Below are 21113 nucleotides of genomic sequence, written 5' to 3'. Positions count from 1 at the left end.
ACTTAGATAATGAAACCCTAAACCCTAAACCCGTGCCTAATATCACATCAAATGTTTGCACCATTAAAGGTACTAAGTCAGCATGTATAAAGAACTCTCCCAACTTTGCTCCACAATCAGGATATATGTGTACATACTAAAGATTCTCCCATAGGCATGCTAAAAATTCAACATTCAGGCATCAATTTCAACTCCCACATTACATCAGACATAAATAAAGACGGCATAAATGAATGCGTAGCACCAGGATCAATAAGCACATAAGCATCTTTTCCAAATAAAGAAATCGTACCAGTGATAACTTCTGCGGATGCAACAACTTCTTGTGGAGTCATAGCAAAAACTCGAGGTTAAGTTGCAGCTTTATCTGATTGAGTACCCTGATTTCTAGCTTCTTGAGAAGTATTACCAGCTACTTTGCCCATATTGGTACCTCTACCATTACCTCGACCATTTCCTCTTCCAACTGAATTATCTCTACTTCCTCTGTCACTCTGTAATCCTCGACCTCTTCTAGCATTGTTCAATTTAGGATAATTAGTATGTACATGCCCTTATTCACCACACTCGTAACATGAAATTTTTCTTTTAGATTCTGTCATCCTCCCTGCCGGACAATCCTTTTTCAAGTGACCCCTTCCTTCACACTAATAGCATCCCAACGATCTCTTCATGCATTCTCCGGAATGAAATTTCCCACACTGAACACATTTTGGACTATTACCACTACTAGCAATAGAACGATTATACGGAGCTTGGCTAATAGTATCAGATGCTAAAAAATTAGTACAGCTCACAAGTGCCCCTCTTGTATTCTGACTCTGCGTTTGGCCACCTCGAAACTGAGATGATCCCCCTTTCACAAACTTGGATCTCCCAATATCCCCTAACTGCTTCTGACTGTTCTCAGATTCTAACATGCCTTTCAACTTTTCTTTCTTCAATGACTTTTCCACCTAGCCTCGGTAATGTGTACCTTCATACAAACTCAGCTCATTCTAGTAAAATGCACTCAGACCATCTTTGAACCTTTCACATTAACTTCCCCAGTATGCAATTACGAAAATACTCTTATCTCCTTCCTTCATTTTCTGCAACTCCTCTCTCTATCTTTCCCTTTCTCTCTCTAAGTCCTCTCTCTCTCTCTCTCTCCCTAAAAAACTTTAATCCTAAATCTCAAATCCATATACAAAGGGCTCAAGTTATTTACATGTTACAATATACAATCTGGATAAAAAGGAAGAAAAACGACCATAGTTGCTATACAACCGCTCAGTATGAGATTGGACTAACCCAATTCACATGTAAACCACTCTGTATTACCCCCACCATTCAAATTGAATCCTTCCTTTTATGTCAGATTTCCAAAATTAAAAAGAATCATCACAGCCCAAAAGAAAACCCAAGAGTCAAAACAAAAGATCGACAAGTTCAGGGGCTTTTCTCTCTCTCTCCCTCGGTTTATTTGATAAAGAAAGCAGTGAAAACACTGACTCCACATCAGTTCAGGGAGGAATGAGGAGACTGTAAGAATTGATGACTAATATTCAACATTCTCATTCGCTTCAGGAACGGAAATAAATCGAGTTGGGAGAAAGCAACGACTCTTCGTCATCATAGTATCTAGAATCAGAGATTTTAGGAGTAAATGAATTTTGTTGGGGTTCATGAAAATAGATCTAGAGTGCAAGGTGTACTCGGAGTAAATGAATGTTTTAAGAGTAAATTAATGGAGTTTTTGGAAAGAATAGATTGAAAGCTTTTTAGAGAGAGGATACTTAAAGAGAGAAAGGGAAAGATAGAGAAAAGAGTTGCAAAAAAAAAAAAAAGCGAGAAAGTATTTTAATAATTGCACAAGGGATAAAGGTATTCTAGTAATTGTATAAGGAGCGAGTCCGGTTCTAGCATGGTAAAAAATGTTGATATGGCGCGTTGACCTGTTATTTTTACCTGATGAATACTATGACAAAATGAAGATTGTAAACTAACGTATAAAATTGTGCAAAAGTTGTACATCACGTATTTAATTTACCCGAAAGGTATAAATAAATAGAAAGAGAAAGAGGTAGGTTAAACGTTCATCACCAATTTTGGTGTTCATCAACAATATATCATTTACCAAAAAGCTTGCACACCCACCCATAAAATTTCATTAGAGCTCAAAGCTGTGAACTCAATTACAACCTTCACAAGAAATTACATGGGAAATGCATTTCTTCATAAACTATTTAGCATAATGAATAAAACAATTATAATACAGATTGTACACACTGTATTCGGATTACTCAGTAACATGAATGGGTTTCAGAAGGCAAAGAAGAATTACAAACAGAAAATTGTACTTTCTATCCAAGATACCGTAGCAAGACTCCATCATTTCCTAAAACAAATCCCTTCTTCTCATCCACAAACCTATAAATCAAATGTAATCTGCATTAAGGGCTTATGAAAACATACATGGTTGTGAAATAAAAAATCCTGTCCTAAGATTCCTATTGTTTTCTTAATACTTCGTTAATATGCATTGTATATATATATATATGTATGTAGCTAGCATTTTGTATAATGTTAGAGAAGAGTTATATATTGACCACCAGTACTAAACTACTCCCATCATTCTTTAGAGTCGTTTTCTGCTCATTAGAAGTGCATGTTCAGTCAACTTAAAAACCAGATGAGGAAGGTGTTAACTTGTAGATAGTGGTAGGAAAAAGAACGTATAAAAGGCAAAAGTAAAAAGGAAAGCTTTTATATGTGAACATTTTATAGAAAATGCTTACTTCACGGAATAAAGATTCGCAGCAATATTATCAGCAGCTTTGTCACGTGTCCATGTCTTTCCACCATTGGTAGTTCTCAATAGAACCCCGCTGCCCCCTGCTGCCCATGCCTCATCCTGCAATAATTGTACACTAAATAGGAACTTAGAAAGAAAAGAAAGAAAAAAAAACGTAGCAGATGAAAGAGGTCTTCTATTTTAGTTTAGGATACCTAATATTCCCAATTTAGTTATCGGTCTAGAAAACATTGTATAATTATTCCCAAAAGATATTCACCATCTACAGACTACACTTCACTTAGATTACGGCTTAAAATTAAAAACTTTATCCATCAACTGTACTTTGATTCCTCAGCATTAGGGTTATGGGAAAAGGCCTTGTAAAAGAAGAGACTCGTAGGAAGGAATACAAACTCTAGGGATGGCATCGGGTAGGGTACCCATGGGTAATGTCAATCCCAAACCCTTACCCTTTTATTTTTTAATTACCCGTGCCCGTTCCATTACCCTAACGGGTATACTTTTTGCTTCCCATACCTGTCCCATTTAATTCGTGGGTACCCACGAGTACCCTTACCCGTTAAGAATCAATAAATAAAACAAAAAATATTACAAATTTAACAAATATAAATTTAATAAATAATCAATTTAAAAATTGAACCTTAATTAATAAAAATAAGGGTAAATTTCAAATAAAACCCATGTGGTTTCACTAATTTTTAGATAAAGGACTATGGTTTACTTTTTGTCAAAACGAGGACTCAGATTTTCAACTTTAGCAAAATAAGGACTTCTTCGATTGATACTACTAAAATCACCTTTGACGACTTCAAAAATGACATATTTTAAGAACTACTAATATTCTAAGCAACTTTAATTCTTCAACTTTTTTATTTCGAGATTATTTAGATGATGTTTGGTAAAGAGAGAGAAAGTTAATGTTTAGAGATAGAAAGCTCCAAAAAAGATGATTTTCTAAAATCGAAAATGTAGTTCCATAGAAAATATGACATCGAACAACTTTAATTCTTGAAAATTTTCATTTTCATGTCGTTAAAGATAGTTTTAATAGCATTATTAAAAGTGTGAAACCTCAATCCTCGTTTTGACAAAAAGTAAACCACAGTCCTTTATCAGAAAATTAGTGAAACACATAGGTTTTATTTGAAATTTACCCTAAAAATAAAGTAGCTTAGTGGTATAACGCAATGATTGAAAAACAAAAGGTTAGGTTCAAATCTCACGTTTTACATCTAAAAAACAATGATATTTATTAATACATAAAAAAAGTTATGACGGGTAATGGGTACTGGATACCCTGGGGATATTCTCATACCCGTCCCATACCCTTTTATACAGGGTACGGATAGTCCCATTAGGGTTTGGTAGTACCGGTTGCCATCCCTATTTCCTACCCCCGCGGGTACAGTACCCGTTGCCATCCCTATTTCCTACCCATGATTGTAAGTTTAAGAACGGATCAATAGTGTATCCTGCAATCTCATAGACACCAACTTTTCACATATTTTGACCTTCCCCTTTTTTTGTTTTCTGTTGCTTAAATACTCTAGCAGTTACACAAGGGGCTGAATTACACCAAAAAAACGCAAAATTATGTAAAACATCACCTATAAACAATCCAAGTACTTAAAGGAAAAGACAACAAATAAACAACCGCTAAAAAAAAAACTAACATATTGTTGCTGATGCAGTCTTAGAGCATCTTTAATGGTGGGGAGGGTTTTCAATCCCCCAAACCATGCCACATCACCCTAACAAAATACTCTCCACTAAAAAACACTTCCAAAAAAAAAAAAACTCTAATGGTTGGACAAGTTCCCATTATTTTAGTCGGTTCCATACGTTATATCACATTTGAAAAAATTCCAAACAAACTTAATATATTAAATTAAAACGATAAAATGCATAATTAAAAGAGCGATTTTTTTAATTGTTACACAAAAAAAAAAATTATAATACAATGCCATATCTTTTTATATTTGCAACTTTTTTTTTTCAAAAAATAATTATACAATAGCATTGTTTTTAAAAAAAAAACCAATTCAAAAAATATATTTTTAATACCAAACTTTTTATATCTATAACTGTTTTTTTGACAATACTTTTTTTTATAGAAAATTGGACAATAATTTTAATAATTGAAAAAGAAACCCAAAACACAAACCAATATCTTTTATTTGTGAAGTTATATAGGCGGAAAACTAAAACACTGTCCTGTCCTGGACAATCTCCAAAAATGGAGACTCAAATTTTACAAGACTCTACTGGTTGGACAATGTTATTTTGTTATGAAAATATGCAAAATGGTCCTTCTATATAACCAGTAGAGATGCTCTTAGCTTTATTCTTCATGATATGATTAAAGCAAATTGTACATCACAAAGGATAAAGTTAGGCACATGTTGTACTTAAATGATAAATAAAACAGTTCCATGTTGAAACTGAATTATTTTTGCAGATTGATGGGTAGACCGAGCAAGTACCAAAGCCCCATGATCAAGTTTGTTGTGACCTATCAATGTCATATGTGATTGATTGACCATGATGACCAAGATTGGTTCACCATACTTGACTGCCCCAACTCTCTCTCTCTCTCCAACTTGCTTTTTCATACAGTTCTTTTCTTTTTCGCTACCCACATTGCAGAAATATTTGTACTTCTATTTATACCACACAAGTTTAATTTTTTTTTTTTTTTGTTGTTGTTATAGAGAAGGCATAAATCAAAATGCTCAAGCCATTCATCCACATGCGGAAGGCCATACAAATTCTTAAAAATGACAAAAAAAATTTACCTTTGATCGATACCCAACATCTAGAATGCCAAAACCCCGACTTTGCACTGGAATTTCTTCAAAATCCTCACTTATCTAAAACATTTAAAAAAAAAAAATCATAATAATTATAATAAAAAAAAAATGCTACTCAAACGAGAACAGAAAAATAACTAACTACTAATACTAGAGAGTGATATATTCAAACCGAAGGCCAAGAATGAAAATTAGAAAAATAATAATAATGAACAAACACCAACTTTTAAATTGAAAAAAAAAAAAAAAGTCATTCAACAATGTTTGTAAATACAAAACATAGGATACTGAAGTGTAAAATGAGAAAATTAAAAAGAAAAGGACTCCCGAGAAACTATCTATTTCCATGCAAGTCAGCCGGAAGAAATAAGAATGTTAATGCATGTCATATCATCACATGTACATTGTGGACAGCATCACTTGTAGTATTTATAAATAAAATGCAACTATTGTTTATTTAGGCTTGGGTCATAAACTATGAAGCACGGACTCTTCCCGGGGTCGTCGTGGCCGTGTCGGACTCGCCGGACTCGGGAACTCCGCGGGACTTGGCGGTGACATGGGACTCGGGAACTCGGCGGTGACACGGCGAGACTCGGCTAATGGTGAAAATATGTAAAAGTTTAGGATTTTTTTTTTAAATATTTTAAAACCTATGGTTCAATTACAACATTAGACAAAAAAAACCTAAACTACATCTAATTCTCACCAGTGTATGGCGATTATAAACGCTTAGGACTTCTTTCTCTTCCTTCTTCGATTTGTTTTGCGATTTACGATTCTTAGCGATTCTCCCATCTCCTGCGATTTCATCTTCTTTCTTCATCTTCTTTCTTGTCGTTTGTCTTGTCTGGTTTCATCCGCACCAAAATCCTTGCGATTTCGTCATTGCGATTAGAGAATGACTTATTTGTGAGTTAGCAAGTTTTTTTTATATATTTTATATCTAATATAAAATTAATTATATAAAATTTGCCGTGTCCCGCCGCACCCGTGTCTCATATTTTCTAAAAATGCCATTTGCCGTGTCAGCATCCGTGTCCACACCCGAGTCGGTGCTTCATAGGTCATAAACTATCAAATCCAGCATTAACGCAAATTCTCATATCCTACTTGCAAAATTTTTATTCTAAGATTTGTACAGGGGTGTACAAAATATAACCAGCCCACTAATACAATCAATCCAACCCAAACCCATATTTTATTCTAATGGTTTTATCCAATGGGTTGGGTTGAATCCAACCCACATAAGAGATGGATTGATTAGATTGTATTGGGTTGGTTTTTAATTCAAATATTTTTGCATGTTTTATTTTCAACTTTCTTTTTCAATTTAAAAAAATGTTATTACAAAATATTATTATAATTCATACATTAAATGATAAAAAACGAGAAAAAAAAAAGAAAAAAAAATGAGAACGACAGGAAAAATGAGAAAATTTGAAAAAACGGCAAAAAAGGGGAAAAATGAGATAATTGAAAAGACGATAAAAAAAAACAGAAAAACGAGCAGATCATAAAAAAAAAGAGAGAAAACCGAACAAAACGAGAAAATTTACCGTTTATAATAATAAGTTAATGTCTATAAAGCGGCTAGTGTAGTACTCCGAGTTTTTTTATTTTAAATGTTGGGACTTTTTTATGTTTCCGGTAAAAAGTGGAAACTAATGCAACTTTTTACTTTCTAAAACAAAATAACTTTTGGTTCAAAAAAAAAAAATAATAATAACTTTCTCCTTCGAATTTGTCGATTTTATTAAAAAGGCTAATAATTTGTTTTTAATTTGTATATTATGTGTCTTCTATGCTTACTTTTGACAAAGTAAGCTTTACTTTGTTTTTTCTACCATTGGATGAGTTTACTTTGTCAAAGTTTATCACCATCTATAAGTTTATCTATCTTCGACGATTTTGTTTTCTTTTTCTTAAAAAGAAGATTATGCTGGTTTTCGTTTTATTTTAAAGATTGGGCTTCAGTAAAATGATTATCAGAAGTTTAGCCAAAAATTCATTTTGATATAAAATATGGGTAAATCATATAAACGGTCAAAAACATTTGGTTAATGTTTCAATAAAGTCACAAAGTTCTATTTTATCTCAATAGAACAAGTTATGTTTACATGACCTTCGACTACAACGCTATTAATATTATTGTTTATGAATTTCATTTTTTGACATAAAAATCATTTATTTCTTTTTCACGTTTTCGCATTTTCTCATTTTTTCAGTTTTTAAACTACATAACTGTATTACATGTATTTTTAATTACAATTTTTTTACATTTTACTTAATTTAATATGTAAATTATAATAAAATGTGAATTGCTGAATACCACTCCCAAATTACCTCTTACCGCCCTATTTGGACTTTTTTACCCTTTTCATAATTTTTGATAAAAAAACTAAATTTTTTTTCTCTAAAATCACAAACTCGAACAATAATAATTGGAATTATGAAAATAATTAATATGCGACAATCCGAATCCCAAAAATGGATAATTATGAGTCGGAAACAATAAAATTTACATTTTTTTTCTAAAAAAAAAAATCATGAACATAATTCATATTTTTGGTGACGATTAGCATTTTTCATCACAAAAAATTGAAGAATTTTGTATTTTCCGTCGCTAAAAAGTCTACAATTGTGTCTAGGCCCAATTTTGGTCGAGGTGGGTGCCGGATCCGCCCATCCAATGGGCTGGGCGGATCCAGTACCCGTCCCACCACTGGGATGGGCGGATCCAGCATCCGCCCGTGCCATTGGCTGGGCGGATTCTGGATCCGCCCATCCCAGTGGTGGGACGGATCCGACACCCACCTAGACCAAAAATTAGTGTTTTTTTTCTTCCAAAAGGATAAAATTGTCCAAATAGGGGCGGTAAGAGGTAATTTGGGGGCGGTAAGTAGCAACACCCTAAAAAATTTATAATAAAATTGTTTTTAAATTAAAAATGAAAGAACAAAAAATATGTAAATATTTGAATTAAAAACCAATCCATTCCAATTGGATATTAATTGGGTTGTGTTGGGTTGGCTTTAACAATCAACCCATGGATTGCTTATTTTTATGGGTTGCTTTGGATCGTAACCCAAACACTACAAATTATTCACTACTTCCCCTGTTTCCCTTGTGCTTCCATTTTTTCTTTTCCACTTCTACTTCACCACAGCAATCACCGTTTAAGGAATCTAACTTTTCAAAAACAATTTCTTTTTTTCTTTGTTCTTTCAGACAGAAATTTAAATTTTTAAGTTTCTTCAATGGCGGTGCTTCCAATTTTAAATTTAACATTCTCAAAATAGACTAAATGTCCATTTCCTTCCTTTATGATGTACCATAGTTATTAAAGGCGCATGGCGCACTAAGGCGCAAGGGGTCCTGGAGCCATGGCGCATGGCGATGGCGCGCGCCATAGTGAGACAAGGCGCACTTAAAAAAATAAAAATTATAAAAATATAAAACTAACATAAAACTAAATCATGAAAATATCTTAAGCATAAATAAATTTTAAAATGCAAAATAAACCCCATATTAGAAAACTTTAAAGTTGAATACTAATTCCTAAGTTCTACTCCTAATCAAAACTCTACAAATCCATCACTCCTCATCATCACTATCACACTCCTCATCTAAGGCATCATCAAACTATTGATCATCAAAGTTGAATTCCCTTTGGCTTCTTTGTTTCTGTTGTTTGAATCCGTTTAATGTGTTTTCTTTCTAGTAAACTTCTTCCTCTTTTAATGACTCTGTCTCTTACTCTTCAAATGACTTTGTCTCTTCCTCTTCAAAGAGTCTCTTCGTCTTCTACTTAGTTTAAAACCTATAATCTCTCTCCTTTTTAATACTTTTTGTTAATATAACATGTGTTCCATTCCAGATATATAAAGTAACTACCAAAAAACTGCCCATAACTGCCTCTAACTGCCAAGGCGCGCCTTTGGCAACTGCATTTGGCGCAAAATGGCGCACCAGGCGCGCGCCATGGCGATTGCGCCTCGCCATGGGGCTGCCATGGCGCCAAGGCCTGCGCCTGGTGCGCCATAGGCGCGCCTTTAATAACTATGTGATGTACTCAGCCAAAAAGTGTTCACTTCAGTTATTTTACCATTCACTACTACGAAATTAGTTAAAACAACATTTTGGTGATTTGCTTCCTCAAATGCTTGGTAAAATTGCATCTAATGTGACAAGGACTTCACATGTCCAATTATCTAAAATTGTCTTCAAGCTTTTTAAAACACGTTGTGGTGAAATTAAAAAAAAAAATTTAATAACTCAAGTTAACTTACTCCAGTGCCTTTGCTGAGGTAAAGTCCGCCTCCGCGTACAAGTAACCAAAGACCACCATCAGCTCTCCATCCCATATTCTGAATTCTTCTTGCAACTGCTCTGTTATGTGGCTGCCAGTATGGCTGCAAATAGTGGAATGTAGTAAATCACAGTTAATACAACTAAATGTTCATATTCGAGGAAGAGAAATGCAAATATAAATATAAGCCACAAACAGGAAAAAAGATAGACATCCAAGCATAAAGGCATGTCTAGATTTTACGTTGGGCTTGTCTGTGGTACCAAAGAGCACTATTTAGTTTTTATAGAACAACAAACATATTTGGTAAGACAGATTAACTTCGGGTTGATAGTCAAAGTTAGCAGCATTTTTGTCATTAACAACTATGCTGGAACAGAAGAAGGATTTTATGAAGAGTCTTTATTTTTATGTCCAAGTCTAGTTTCATTTCTCACCAGTTTACTTTAGAGAAACACTGTTTCCCTTTTACTTAGCTAATGGAATCTATAGACTTCAAGGCTTAGGATATGTTTTAGGTTTAGGAGTAGATTGAATCTACAAATATCATTGCTTGTACTTCTTATCAATTAAGTTTTCATAATAATAAAATTTCCTGTCTCGCAATCGGGTTGTGTGATACAATTCTCTACTAGGATGTGATTCCTTTGAGCTCTCATAGTCATATACGCCTACAAAATTTTGTGTGATGACCAGATTTTTTTTTTTCTTCTCCCATTTTTCTAGTATCAATAATGTTCAACATCACTATTCGCCTGTTTTATCGAGTGTAACTGCAACCTAATTTTCAAATGAGTAGTATCATAAATTGCTACTTTTATTTTTAGACTTGAGAGTCTCAGATTAAATTTTTCAACAATGCCTCAGAAAAGAATTATGCACTTTCTGTCCCAAATGGTAAAAGTAAGAGCAGGCATACCATGATATCTTAAAAGATACAGCAATGAGAGTAAATAGGGAAAAGCCACACACAATAAGGAAAAGAGCCTTACCTGGCCAGGTTCCCATGTCAAATAGAAGTTACCACGGCTTGACACTGCAACATAGCTTCCATCAGGAGAACGATTCACTGTATTAAAAGTCCCTGTATAGTAACTGGCACCACTAATACCACTAGAAACTGTTCTGCAACAACAATGAAGATACATGAACATCTTTGTTGTCTGTTACTAAAATCTTTTATTCACAAGGTTTAGCTCAGTAATATCACAGAGTGCTTGAGCTTAAGAAACAAAAGGACATAGATAAGCACAAGATAAGTTAAAAAAAAAATTGAGGTTTAAGAACTAACTATCCAAAAACCTAGGGTTTCTAACCAAATGATAGCCTATCAAATAATGTGTACACAGAAACGAAACACCGACAGGTAGAAATTAATACAAGAAGAACCATGATAGGTAGATAAGCTGGGTTCTGGTGAGAAAGTTGATTGTTAAAGTTGAAACCAATCGTTTGTTATAGTTCTGACCAATCTCACCATGTTACTGAAACACGTTAAGAATCTAGATACTGTGTAACTAAGCTAGCTATTTGTTATTTCAATTGTCTTGTAATCAATAAGAATTATCGTGTTTTACCTACTGACCAAACTTATGTTAATCTCCATTATTTGCCTTTTCGAGTACGCATATTGGATAATGCCAGGGAGCCAATTGAACTAAAAGCTTAAGTTGATAGTTAAGGCCCAACATCTTTTATATTAATCTCTAACACACCCTCGCACGCGAATGGCCCTTGGGCTTGAAGCATGTACAACGCAGGGCCATCTTACCATGTGTTTTTTATTTCACAAATGAATGAGATTGTCAGGATTCGAACCCTCAACCACTTGGTCTAAGAGGCACTGATACCATAGTTGTGAAAGGCACAAAGGCTCATGGAGCCTAGGCGCAAGGCTCAGGTGGCGCAACAAAACAAAATAACATATAAAATTATAAATAACAACACTTTACATTTCTAAAATGACACAAATAGTCAAATAACAACAATTTAAATCATAATATATTTTAATCTAAACTAAAGACTAAGTTACTAACTAGTAAACTAATATTAACTACTTTTCTTTTCCTCAAGCAAGACTAGTAAACTCCTTAGTCTTCATAGTCCTTATTCATCTCAAAGTCACTATCATCATCACCATCATCACTATCATCTCCTCCATCATCATATTCTTCTTCAAGATTTTCAATCTCATCATCGTCATCATCCTTTTCTTTTTCTTTTTTTTTTTTCTAAGTTAATTTGAGCCCTTAGTCCTACAGATTTCCTATGGGTGTGATTAGAAGCTGAAAAAACCCTAAAACCCCTCAAAGCCCCTTAAAAAACCCCTACAGTAGCACCTAGGCGCACGAGGCTAGCCAAGGTGCACAAAGGCGCGTGCCTGGATTGACATCGCCCTCCTCACACCTACAGAGGCGCTACCTCTGCGCCTTGCGTCAGGGGCGCCTTTGACAACTATGACTGATACAATGTCAGCAGGCCAATTGAACTAAAAGCTTAAGCTGGTAGTTAAGGCCCAACATCTTTTATATTAATCTCTGACATATAAAAATGATGAAAAATAAGGTTAAGGCTCAAATGATATTCTAGAATGCAAATTGGTCTGGAAGGAGACAACAATCAAGAACTTGGTTTCTGATTCTTTTCCCTTGTGCAAAAGGCAAGTACCTTAATCAGACAAGAGTTACTTGCAAAGGATTTTCTTGTAAGATAAACGTTGCTACACAAGAACTCAATTGGGCATTTGAGGATGATCACATGCAAGATAAAGAGTTTTTTTAATATTGCTTTCCATTTCTCTACCACATATTTCACTTATATAGTGGCTACAGATACCCAGTGTCTTCATCTCCTCTAACTTCAACGGCTAGAAGCTACATCAAAAGACTCCGCTTCATCAATGACTTCTGTAAAACTTGAGACTTGAGGACAAGGGCAAGTAGAGGGTGGATACCTGATATCTGGAAATCCATACAATACAAGATATAAGAACTATCATTGGTTGACAAGCTGGACTATGCTGGGAAAGACAATTAACTGCTAAAGTTGTGCTAATTAGTTTGAATTCCCTCACTGTTAACAAGCATGAGAACGATCTAGATACATTTTGTATAAGATAACTTTTTCTTTTATAACAGACTTACAATCTAATAAGAATTCTCTTCTCATCAATAAACTCTTCTATTTTCTCTCATTTTCCTAGTGACCAAAATAGATACATACAAATTTCCCTTGTATCAGACGCCAAACCATCTTATGGACCACAAGATTAGCTGAGGCTATGGGACAGAGAAAAGACAGGAAATACAAGATATTACCTTAGACACGATGTACAGAAAAATAGCATTCATGCCAATAACCTTCGACAAGAGGCAATATGCTTAAACTTAAAATCAATAATTTATACAACAACAAGGCATAAGACTAGAAGTTGAATAAGAAATCTAGCTCATTCACACAATATTGCAGATAGAATGTATCAATTTAAAGCAGAAGCCCACCTACCTATTAAGAGTTGCAGAAACAGTCTCCTGAACTGCTGCCCTCCAGTTATAACCCTTATTTGATGTGATATATATTGCACCCTCGTCTGTCACCATCTCTGCACTTTTATCTCCAGTTGCCTTTATATATACCTAGAGAAATTGTAACAGAAACAACTAATATAGCCTAAGAAAGATCATATATCTGTCTGTCCCTAAAGGTAAAGAAAGGTATAAATGCATACAATATCTCCAGGAAGTTGAGAACTTAGAGGTATCCTTTGCCAGGTTTCGCCAGCATCAGAGGTATACAATAAAATGGAAGGTTTTCCAACAATCCATCCCTCTTTCCCTTTAAAACTAATGGAATTGAATCTGTAATTGAAATCTTCATCTTCAGCTGAAGGAATTGAACGAGAAACCCAAGTGTTTCCGGCATCTCTAGTCTCCAAAAGGGTTTGCCTGGTTCCCAAAAGAAAACCTACATATTGAAAAAAAGAAAAATGATCGATCGGAACATGAAATAGGAAAGAGGGAAAAAGAAAATAACCATGCTTAGGATCATCAGGAACGAAGGCGATGTCGAGGAGGACGACTCCAGGATCAATAGGGAGGTAGACTCTCTCCCAGTCGGAAAGAGTCTCTTCGGCAAGAGCAGTCTGGTGGTGAATTAGGGGAAGAGAAGTTAGCCAAATGGTGGTTGCTGTTTGAGATAAGAATTGCCTCCGGTGGGGTTGGAGTGAGGCTCTGGGTAAAATTCGAGCATAAGAATGGGAGTTTGAGTTGTTAAGAGAAGGAATGTTAGTGGTGAATGCAGAGGTTGAGACCGCCATTGCCATTATCTTCTTTTGCTTTCTCTGTGAAACAAACACTATCTCTTTCTCTCCCTATCCACTGGTTGTTATCCAACTACAACTCCTACGCGGGCATTTTCTAGCGTCTCAATATTTATATGTATTTAACCATCAACCTACTTATAGTAATATATAAGTCATTTTAGAGTAATTAATATAGAATCTATATTAGTTAACATGCTTAAATTTTTTCAAAACTTATAATTTTTTTTTTATTATAAAGTGAAATGGTATGAGTATTAATTATCAATTTGACCAGAATTTCAACTAAATTTCAATTTAGCTCTTAATAAATAAAATCTCAATTTGCACTTCAAAATTCCATTCTACTATTTAGTAACATGGAATCGCATTAACAAGAAATCCTCAAAAATCTCCTCGTAATGGAGAGAGATATTTTCCGCACATGACAGTACAACGATATAAAAAAAAAAAAGTAAATTTATTTGTTGAAAGCTAAACTCATAATTAAATCTTTAAACTTAGTTCTTTTTGTTTTGTTTTACAAAAAATATTATGTCGAAAAAAGAATTCCTAATTTTCGTTTATTTAAAAAAATAAGTTAACTAAATTTTTTAGGTTTGTTAACAGAAAAATGTACGAAAAAAGTAAGGAAAATGTTTTACCCTCTTGGAAAGAGTAAAATATTTTCCTAAATCTGTTGAAATTTTACTTCATTTATTCTTACTCTTTTAAAAACAGCAGTTATAACTGATGCGCATAAAACATATGCGTGCTTCTAGAGCAAGTACATCATATCATATCAAGTAATACAGTGTGCTTTCGTACAAAGATCGATCCCACCGAGATTCTGTAACAAGCATTAGTTATCTAACAGATTTTTGAAGTCTAGACGGATAATTTAGGATGCTTTGGTTGTGATTTGCAACAAAAACTATTGTTATTAAAACTATTTGGTAAAACACTGGGGGTTTGGGTTCACTTTCTAAGTCTGAGTTAAAACGAACTCTATTAAGATAAAACACCATAGTATAATATGTGATTAAAGACGGTAATTTCTGAATGAAACACGATGCCAAGACCTTGGTTCACCTCGTTCTTATTCTTCACTCCTATTTACCTAACCGGGCCAATGGTTACATAAACATGGTAAGAAAGCTTTAAGCTCAATAATAAATCTTAGCAATAGAGTGCTAGAAACCACATCGATTTGCTATCGAGTCTAAGAATGTAGTTTTCTGTTAATCACTTGTTACTATGGTGAGTAAAAAGCGATTAACTGAAATGTGGATTAAAGTTTACGTTCTTAGTTCTTTGACACAAATTCCTTTTGGGTGTTTACTTAATAAACTTATAACTTAACTCAAGACATTAGAAAGATTCCCCCCATCCCTAGTTGGGAAAATTAGTTAATAATCATTGGGGAGAAAGCAACTGAAATTAAATGAAACCCATTGGCAGTGGAAGATGAAAACCAAGATGGAAAAATATTTCACTTCAAACTATGAATTCAACTTACAAAACAAAAAGGGAATTGAACTTTAAAACTGGAAATAGCACTTAGAACAACAAAAAACTATAGAAATAACCTAAAAGAAAGACAATTAACAAATGCCTAAAAGCTTGGCTACAATGGAATGATTCTTCCTCATACATCTCATGTCTATTTATAGGCTAAAGATTGCTCCAATCTAGATGATAGTCTGAAATTGATTATTAGTAGCCTCCAAAAACACTGATTTGTGCATTAAATGTCCTTGCGAAGTCCATTTGAGGAAGGGTATGGGTGTGCTTTGAGATGAGGATCCGTCTACTTGTAACTGCAGAAAATTGCAAGTCTCGCCAATACCTATGCTGGTAAGCCTTTATTTGCCCCCTTTTCAATCTTTTTGTGCGAAATTTGGGAGGTCTCACCGAGACCACCCCTTGAAACTCAAGCTCCACTTTTCTCTTATCAAGGTCTCGCTAAGACCTATAGAGGTCTCACTGAGACCTATGTAAATGGCCACTTGTGCTGTTTTTGCTCGAAATACATCCATGTTTTTATCACGTAGCTCACTAAAACAACTTGTCAACTTGGGGGGTGTGTGAAAGTGTAAGAAATGTGCTAAAAACTTATGAAATTAAGTGAAAATATGTGATAGTGAGTGAAATTGTAAATTAAAGAGAAATCTAATGTAATTAACACAAATATACTTGAAAATTAGATAAAAATGGATATAAATAAGGCTAAAAAATGCGATAAAAATAGACGGCAACAACATCCCCAAACTTTAAGCTTTTGCTTGTCCTCAAGAAAATTAAACCCAAAAACAACGTTAGAAGACCAAATGCTTAAATAGATCGCTAAAGAGACATGATTTATTTCAAGCAATAATATTAGAAGATCCTAATTTTGAATCGTTCGGATCATGATAAACACCTTGAATAGCTAGACAATTTTTGAATTTACACTTTAATCATCAATTAGACATTTTTTCAATAGTTGTTATTTAATGAACCTGTTAAAACACCTCACATGGAGTTTGCTCTTTACGCTCAAGTGTTTTGGGTAAGGTGTTTTACTCTCGATTCCTAACACAAGTATTAACTACCGTGTGCATGCACGGTCATCCAATCTCTACCACTATGCTACCTTACTAGGATTTGATCAAAAGGACTTATTTTGGGTTATAGTGAAGGGTTAAGAACGGGTGTGAATGTGTGGGGAATAAGGTTCAAGAATCATATCGAGTTTCTTAATTTTGATTAACTATTGGGTACTTGAGTAAATTGCTTTATTAATCTATTTTTTTCTTATATATATATTTTTTCTTTTTCTTTTCTCCCCTTTTTTTCTTTTTGTATATAATTTTTTACGGAATATGAAGAATGTATTCCTAAGGGGTTATGTATACGAGCCGCGTATTCATTTTTTCTTTGGGGCTCTTTTTATTTCTAGACTCATAGTATCTTGAAAGAAGTTGGTTTAGAAACTCGTAGATTCTGGGACTTTTGGGTTGGAAGTGATGGTGTCAATTTGTATTATGGTAGAGAAAGAAAGGATAAGGCTCAAACGGGGTGAACAACTAAAATTGATTTTGGGTAGGCTAATGGTTTGTGTGGTGTGAATGAAAAAAGGCCTAAAATCATGTCAAATTCCTAGTCCGTTGCGTGTTGTTTTGGTTAGTATTTGATGTAAGCCATATAGTTACAAACGAGTGTGGATCCCACATCAAACAAAATAATTGAGCCGTTTTAGTGTGCTCGTGTCTCAAAATAGCTTCTAATGGGTTTATTATGTGCTAACAAGTTCAAATACTTCAACTATTGGTAAATGTCTAAAAATGAGTATCAATTCAGAAAGAGCTATTCAAGTTTTTACTCTATAACTCGACAGTTCAATTTTAGCATTTTAGAATTGTTGAGTGTAAGTTTACCCTATCAAAAGTTAATACCATTCAAGATTTGGTTTTGAAGTTTGTTTTAAGGTCAATTATACTCTAGGAGAGCTATTACTTTGGTTAGGGGTGTGTTGCCAAGACACTAAAAACTAGAAGCAAAAATCATAAATGACATGCAAAATGAAAAGAAAAACAAGTAAACAGACACACATAAAACAAATACACATATATAAAAACTTTATTTCCTTCATTTCCTATTCAAGTGGCACTGATGTTCGTTAGAGTAGTGAGTCATAAAGTTGCAAAACGAGCATTACAATGAGCATTGTCAGCTGGTAGTGATGCTATGTTGGTACGGGCGTTTTGGAGGGACTATTGATGTTGTAATTGCAACTGCTCCATCCTTGCCAAGGTTTCAGCATTTTGGTTAGCAAGGAGAAGGAGTGCATTCAATCATTCAATACCCTCCAAGCATTAAAGGAAGTCGAGTGGGTAGGCGGCATCAGGTGCATGGTCGGGGTTAGCATCTGCAGATCTCGGACTAGTATCATCCTGAGAAGGATCATAGGTACCTGGGGGAACAAGAACAGAACGAGCAACTTTAGTGAGATAATTATCATCAAAAAAATTGAGCGAAAGTTTCTCATTGTGCTTTAAGTCGTTTGCTAGGCCAAATTGAATGGCAAACCGGGTTACCACATGACCGAAGGCCAAAGTGCACTTATTGATACGACTAATGGTGTCTATTGCACGATAAATAATGCGGGGAAGGTTGACTCATTTGTTGTTAAGGATGCACCATAGGATAGTGATGTCATGTTCACTTATCTTATCACTCTCTTTCTTTCCCTGGATAGCATAACAACTAAATTTATGTAAAATTTTGAGGGTGTGGCTGACAATGCAATAGCTCTTTTGAATGCTCTTGTTGTATGGAGAAAAATCAGTAAATACATTCCAAACTAATTGATAAGTGATGTCGTTGGGGAAGGAATCAACCCCCATGGACGAAGTTTAAATAAGGAACAAAATAATTTTTCATCAGCCTCAAATGGTTTACCACACAAACGAAATTTTAATAATTTAGCATTATCAGACGCATCAATGACTTTTAGAGTGACATAGAATTCACGTAATAGAACAGGGTAAGTGAAATAAGGTGCAAAAGCAAAACCTTCCCAACCTAAACGACAGACAGTAGCACGCAAATCATTCACATCCCCAAATTGAGAAAAGGCTAATGGGGTTCAACAATACCAATGGGGTTTAGAACTTTATACCTTTTGCCTTCATCATCAGTTAGAAGCTTAAAGGGACAATTATACCTTTCGAAGAGAGTGGGGATCTGACCGGTGACGGGGTGATAAGTGGAGAGTGGAGGAACCATTGCCTCGCCAGAATCCGAGCTCTCACCATCTAGGACGGTGGATTTCTGAGCCGCCTTCTTGGCCCGCTTGCCGCCTCGAGTAGACATTTGGGAATAATAAAGTGTGAATGTGTGTGAAGGAAGCAAAAATCAAAGAAAATTTCAGAAATCCCTAATTTCTAAGTGATGGAAAATGGAGAAATGAGGTTAAATGTGAAAGGAAATGGAGAAATGGAAGTTTATATATAGAAAAGAGAAGGGAAATGGGATTTGGGGAAAAAGAGGAGTTAGAAAGATGAAGAGTTTAGGAGAGAGAGGGAGGTTATGGGTTTTAATGGAAGAATGAGGGTTATGGGGGATGAATGTAGAGAGGAAGATGAAGAGTTTTGGGATTTTTGTAGAGTGAGAAAGAGTGGGAATGGGGGAAGAGAGAGCGAAAGTCGAAAATGGATTGGGGTTATGTCTTGTGACCTGTGAATCCCACGTTTAAGGTGGGATTTCGTTTAGGTCTCGGCGAGATCTATTAAGGTATTGCCGAGACCTACTTGAGAGGGGTCCTGGAAACCCCCTGCTCTCGCTGAGGCCTCATCAAGTCAAATATATATATATAATATAAAATAAAATAAAATAGTAACAATCAAGTTGAGGTGGTAATTCTTCATTTTTTACTAATAAAAAATATAATATATATATATTAATTTTAGTTATATTATTATATTTATCTATAAAAAGATTATTTTTATTCGTATTATGTTTAAAAGTTCTACAGGATTTAGATTGATCCCTAAAATTCTCTCATAAAATCTATCTAATTCTCTACATATCTATATATATATATAATATAAAACAATAATGATGGAACTAGGATGTCACTTCCTCTTTTTTACTTATAAAAAATATAATATAATATATAATATATTAATTTTAGTTATATTATTATATTTATCTATAAAAATATTATTTTATTCGTATTTATATCTATATATAATATAAAACACTAGAGATGGAGCTGATGTGTCACTTTCTCCTTTTTTTACTGATAAAAATTATAGGGTAAATTCCAAAAAAAACCCCTGTAGTTTGATGTTGTTCTAAAAAAACTCATGTGGTTTGTTTTTACAAAAAAAAAAGGACCGTGGTTTCACCGTTACCCGAAAAAACGGAAAATTACTTAACACCGTTAAAAGTACTGACGTGGTAAGGGGTAGAGTTGGAAAAATTTTTTTTTTTTTTTTTAATTTTTCTTTTTTCTTTTTCTTCTTCCTCTCTTCCTCCTTTTCTTCTTCTTCTCCTCCTCCTCCTCCTTCTTCTTCTTCTTCTTCTTCTCTTTCTTCTCTTCTTCTTCTTTTTTTCATCTTTTTTTTCTTTTTTTTTTAATTTCCAGAATTCTGGAATTTTCTTTTTTCAGAATTCTGGAAATTTTTTTTTTATTTTTTTTCTTCTTCTTCCTCCTTTTCTTCTTATTCTTCTTCTTCTTCTTCTTCCTCCTCCTCCTCTTTTTCTTCTCTTCTTCTTTCTCCTCTCCTCTCCTCTTCTTCTTTTTTTAAATTTCTGAAATCCAGACGTTACGTCTGAAATTCAGACGTTGAACGTCTGGATTTCAGACATTGAACGTCTGAAATCCAGACGTTCAACGTCTGAACGTCTGAAACCCAGACGTTCTTAAGAACGTCTGGATTTCAGACGTCCAGAATTCTGGAATTTTCCAGAAATTCTGGAAATTTTCCAGAAATTCTGGAATTTTTCCAGAATTCTGGAAATTAAAAAAAAAGAAAAAAAAGATGAAAAAAAAAAGAAGAAGAGAGAAGAAAGAGAAGAAGAAGAAGAAGAAGAAAAGGAGGAAGAGAGGAAGAAGAAGAAAAAGAAAAAAGAAAAATTAAAAAAAAATAAATTTTTTTTCCAACTCTACCCCTTGCCACGTCAGCACTTTTAACGGTGTTAAGTAATTTTCCATTTTTCGGGTAACGGTGAAACCACGGTCCTTTTTTTTGTAAAAACAAACCACAAGGGTTTTTTTGGAACAACATCAAACCACAGAGGTTTTTTTTTGGAATTTACCCAAAATTATAATATGATATACAATATATTTTTTGATTAAAGATTGGTTAGCGAGGAAGGGTAAGCGGCGGACATCCCAGCTATGCT

At 34.3% G+C, this 21113-nt stretch overlaps 1 protein-coding gene and 1 long non-coding RNA gene across 2 annotated transcripts; both read right to left on the bottom strand.

Moving 5' to 3' along the window:
• Window positions 1–2127: 2127 nt before the first annotated feature.
• Window positions 2128–14340, bottom strand: LOC136222985 (photosystem II stability/assembly factor HCF136, chloroplastic). Its single transcript, XM_066010702.1, has 8 exons — window positions 13955–14340; window positions 13650–13885; window positions 13427–13557; window positions 10915–11047; window positions 9903–10025; window positions 5596–5670; window positions 2781–2896; window positions 2128–2412 (listed from the first exon to the last, which is right to left on the bottom strand). The coding sequence occupies exons 1-8, from the start codon at window positions 14241–14243 to the stop codon at window positions 2346–2348; spliced, it is 1170 nt and encodes a 389-aa protein (XP_065866774.1). The 5' UTR covers window positions 14244–14340; the 3' UTR covers window positions 2128–2345.
• A 3473-nt stretch (window positions 14341–17813) lies between these two features.
• Window positions 17814–19533, bottom strand: LOC136224010 (uncharacterized). The gene is made up of 2 exons (XR_010686249.1): window positions 18883–19533; window positions 17814–18174 (listed from the first exon to the last, which is right to left on the bottom strand). It is a non-coding gene; the product is annotated as an uncharacterized lncRNA (long non-coding RNA).
• Between the last annotated feature and the right edge of the window lie 1580 nt (window positions 19534–21113).

The sequence above is a fragment of the Euphorbia lathyris genome, chromosome 3, assembly GCF_963576675.1.
Source record: "Euphorbia lathyris chromosome 3, ddEupLath1.1, whole genome shotgun sequence".
Lineage (NCBI taxonomy): Eukaryota > Viridiplantae > Streptophyta > Magnoliopsida > Malpighiales > Euphorbiaceae > Euphorbia > Euphorbia lathyris.
Note: the sequence above shows the minus strand (reverse complement) of the source record. Positions and strands in the feature narration are given on the sequence as shown.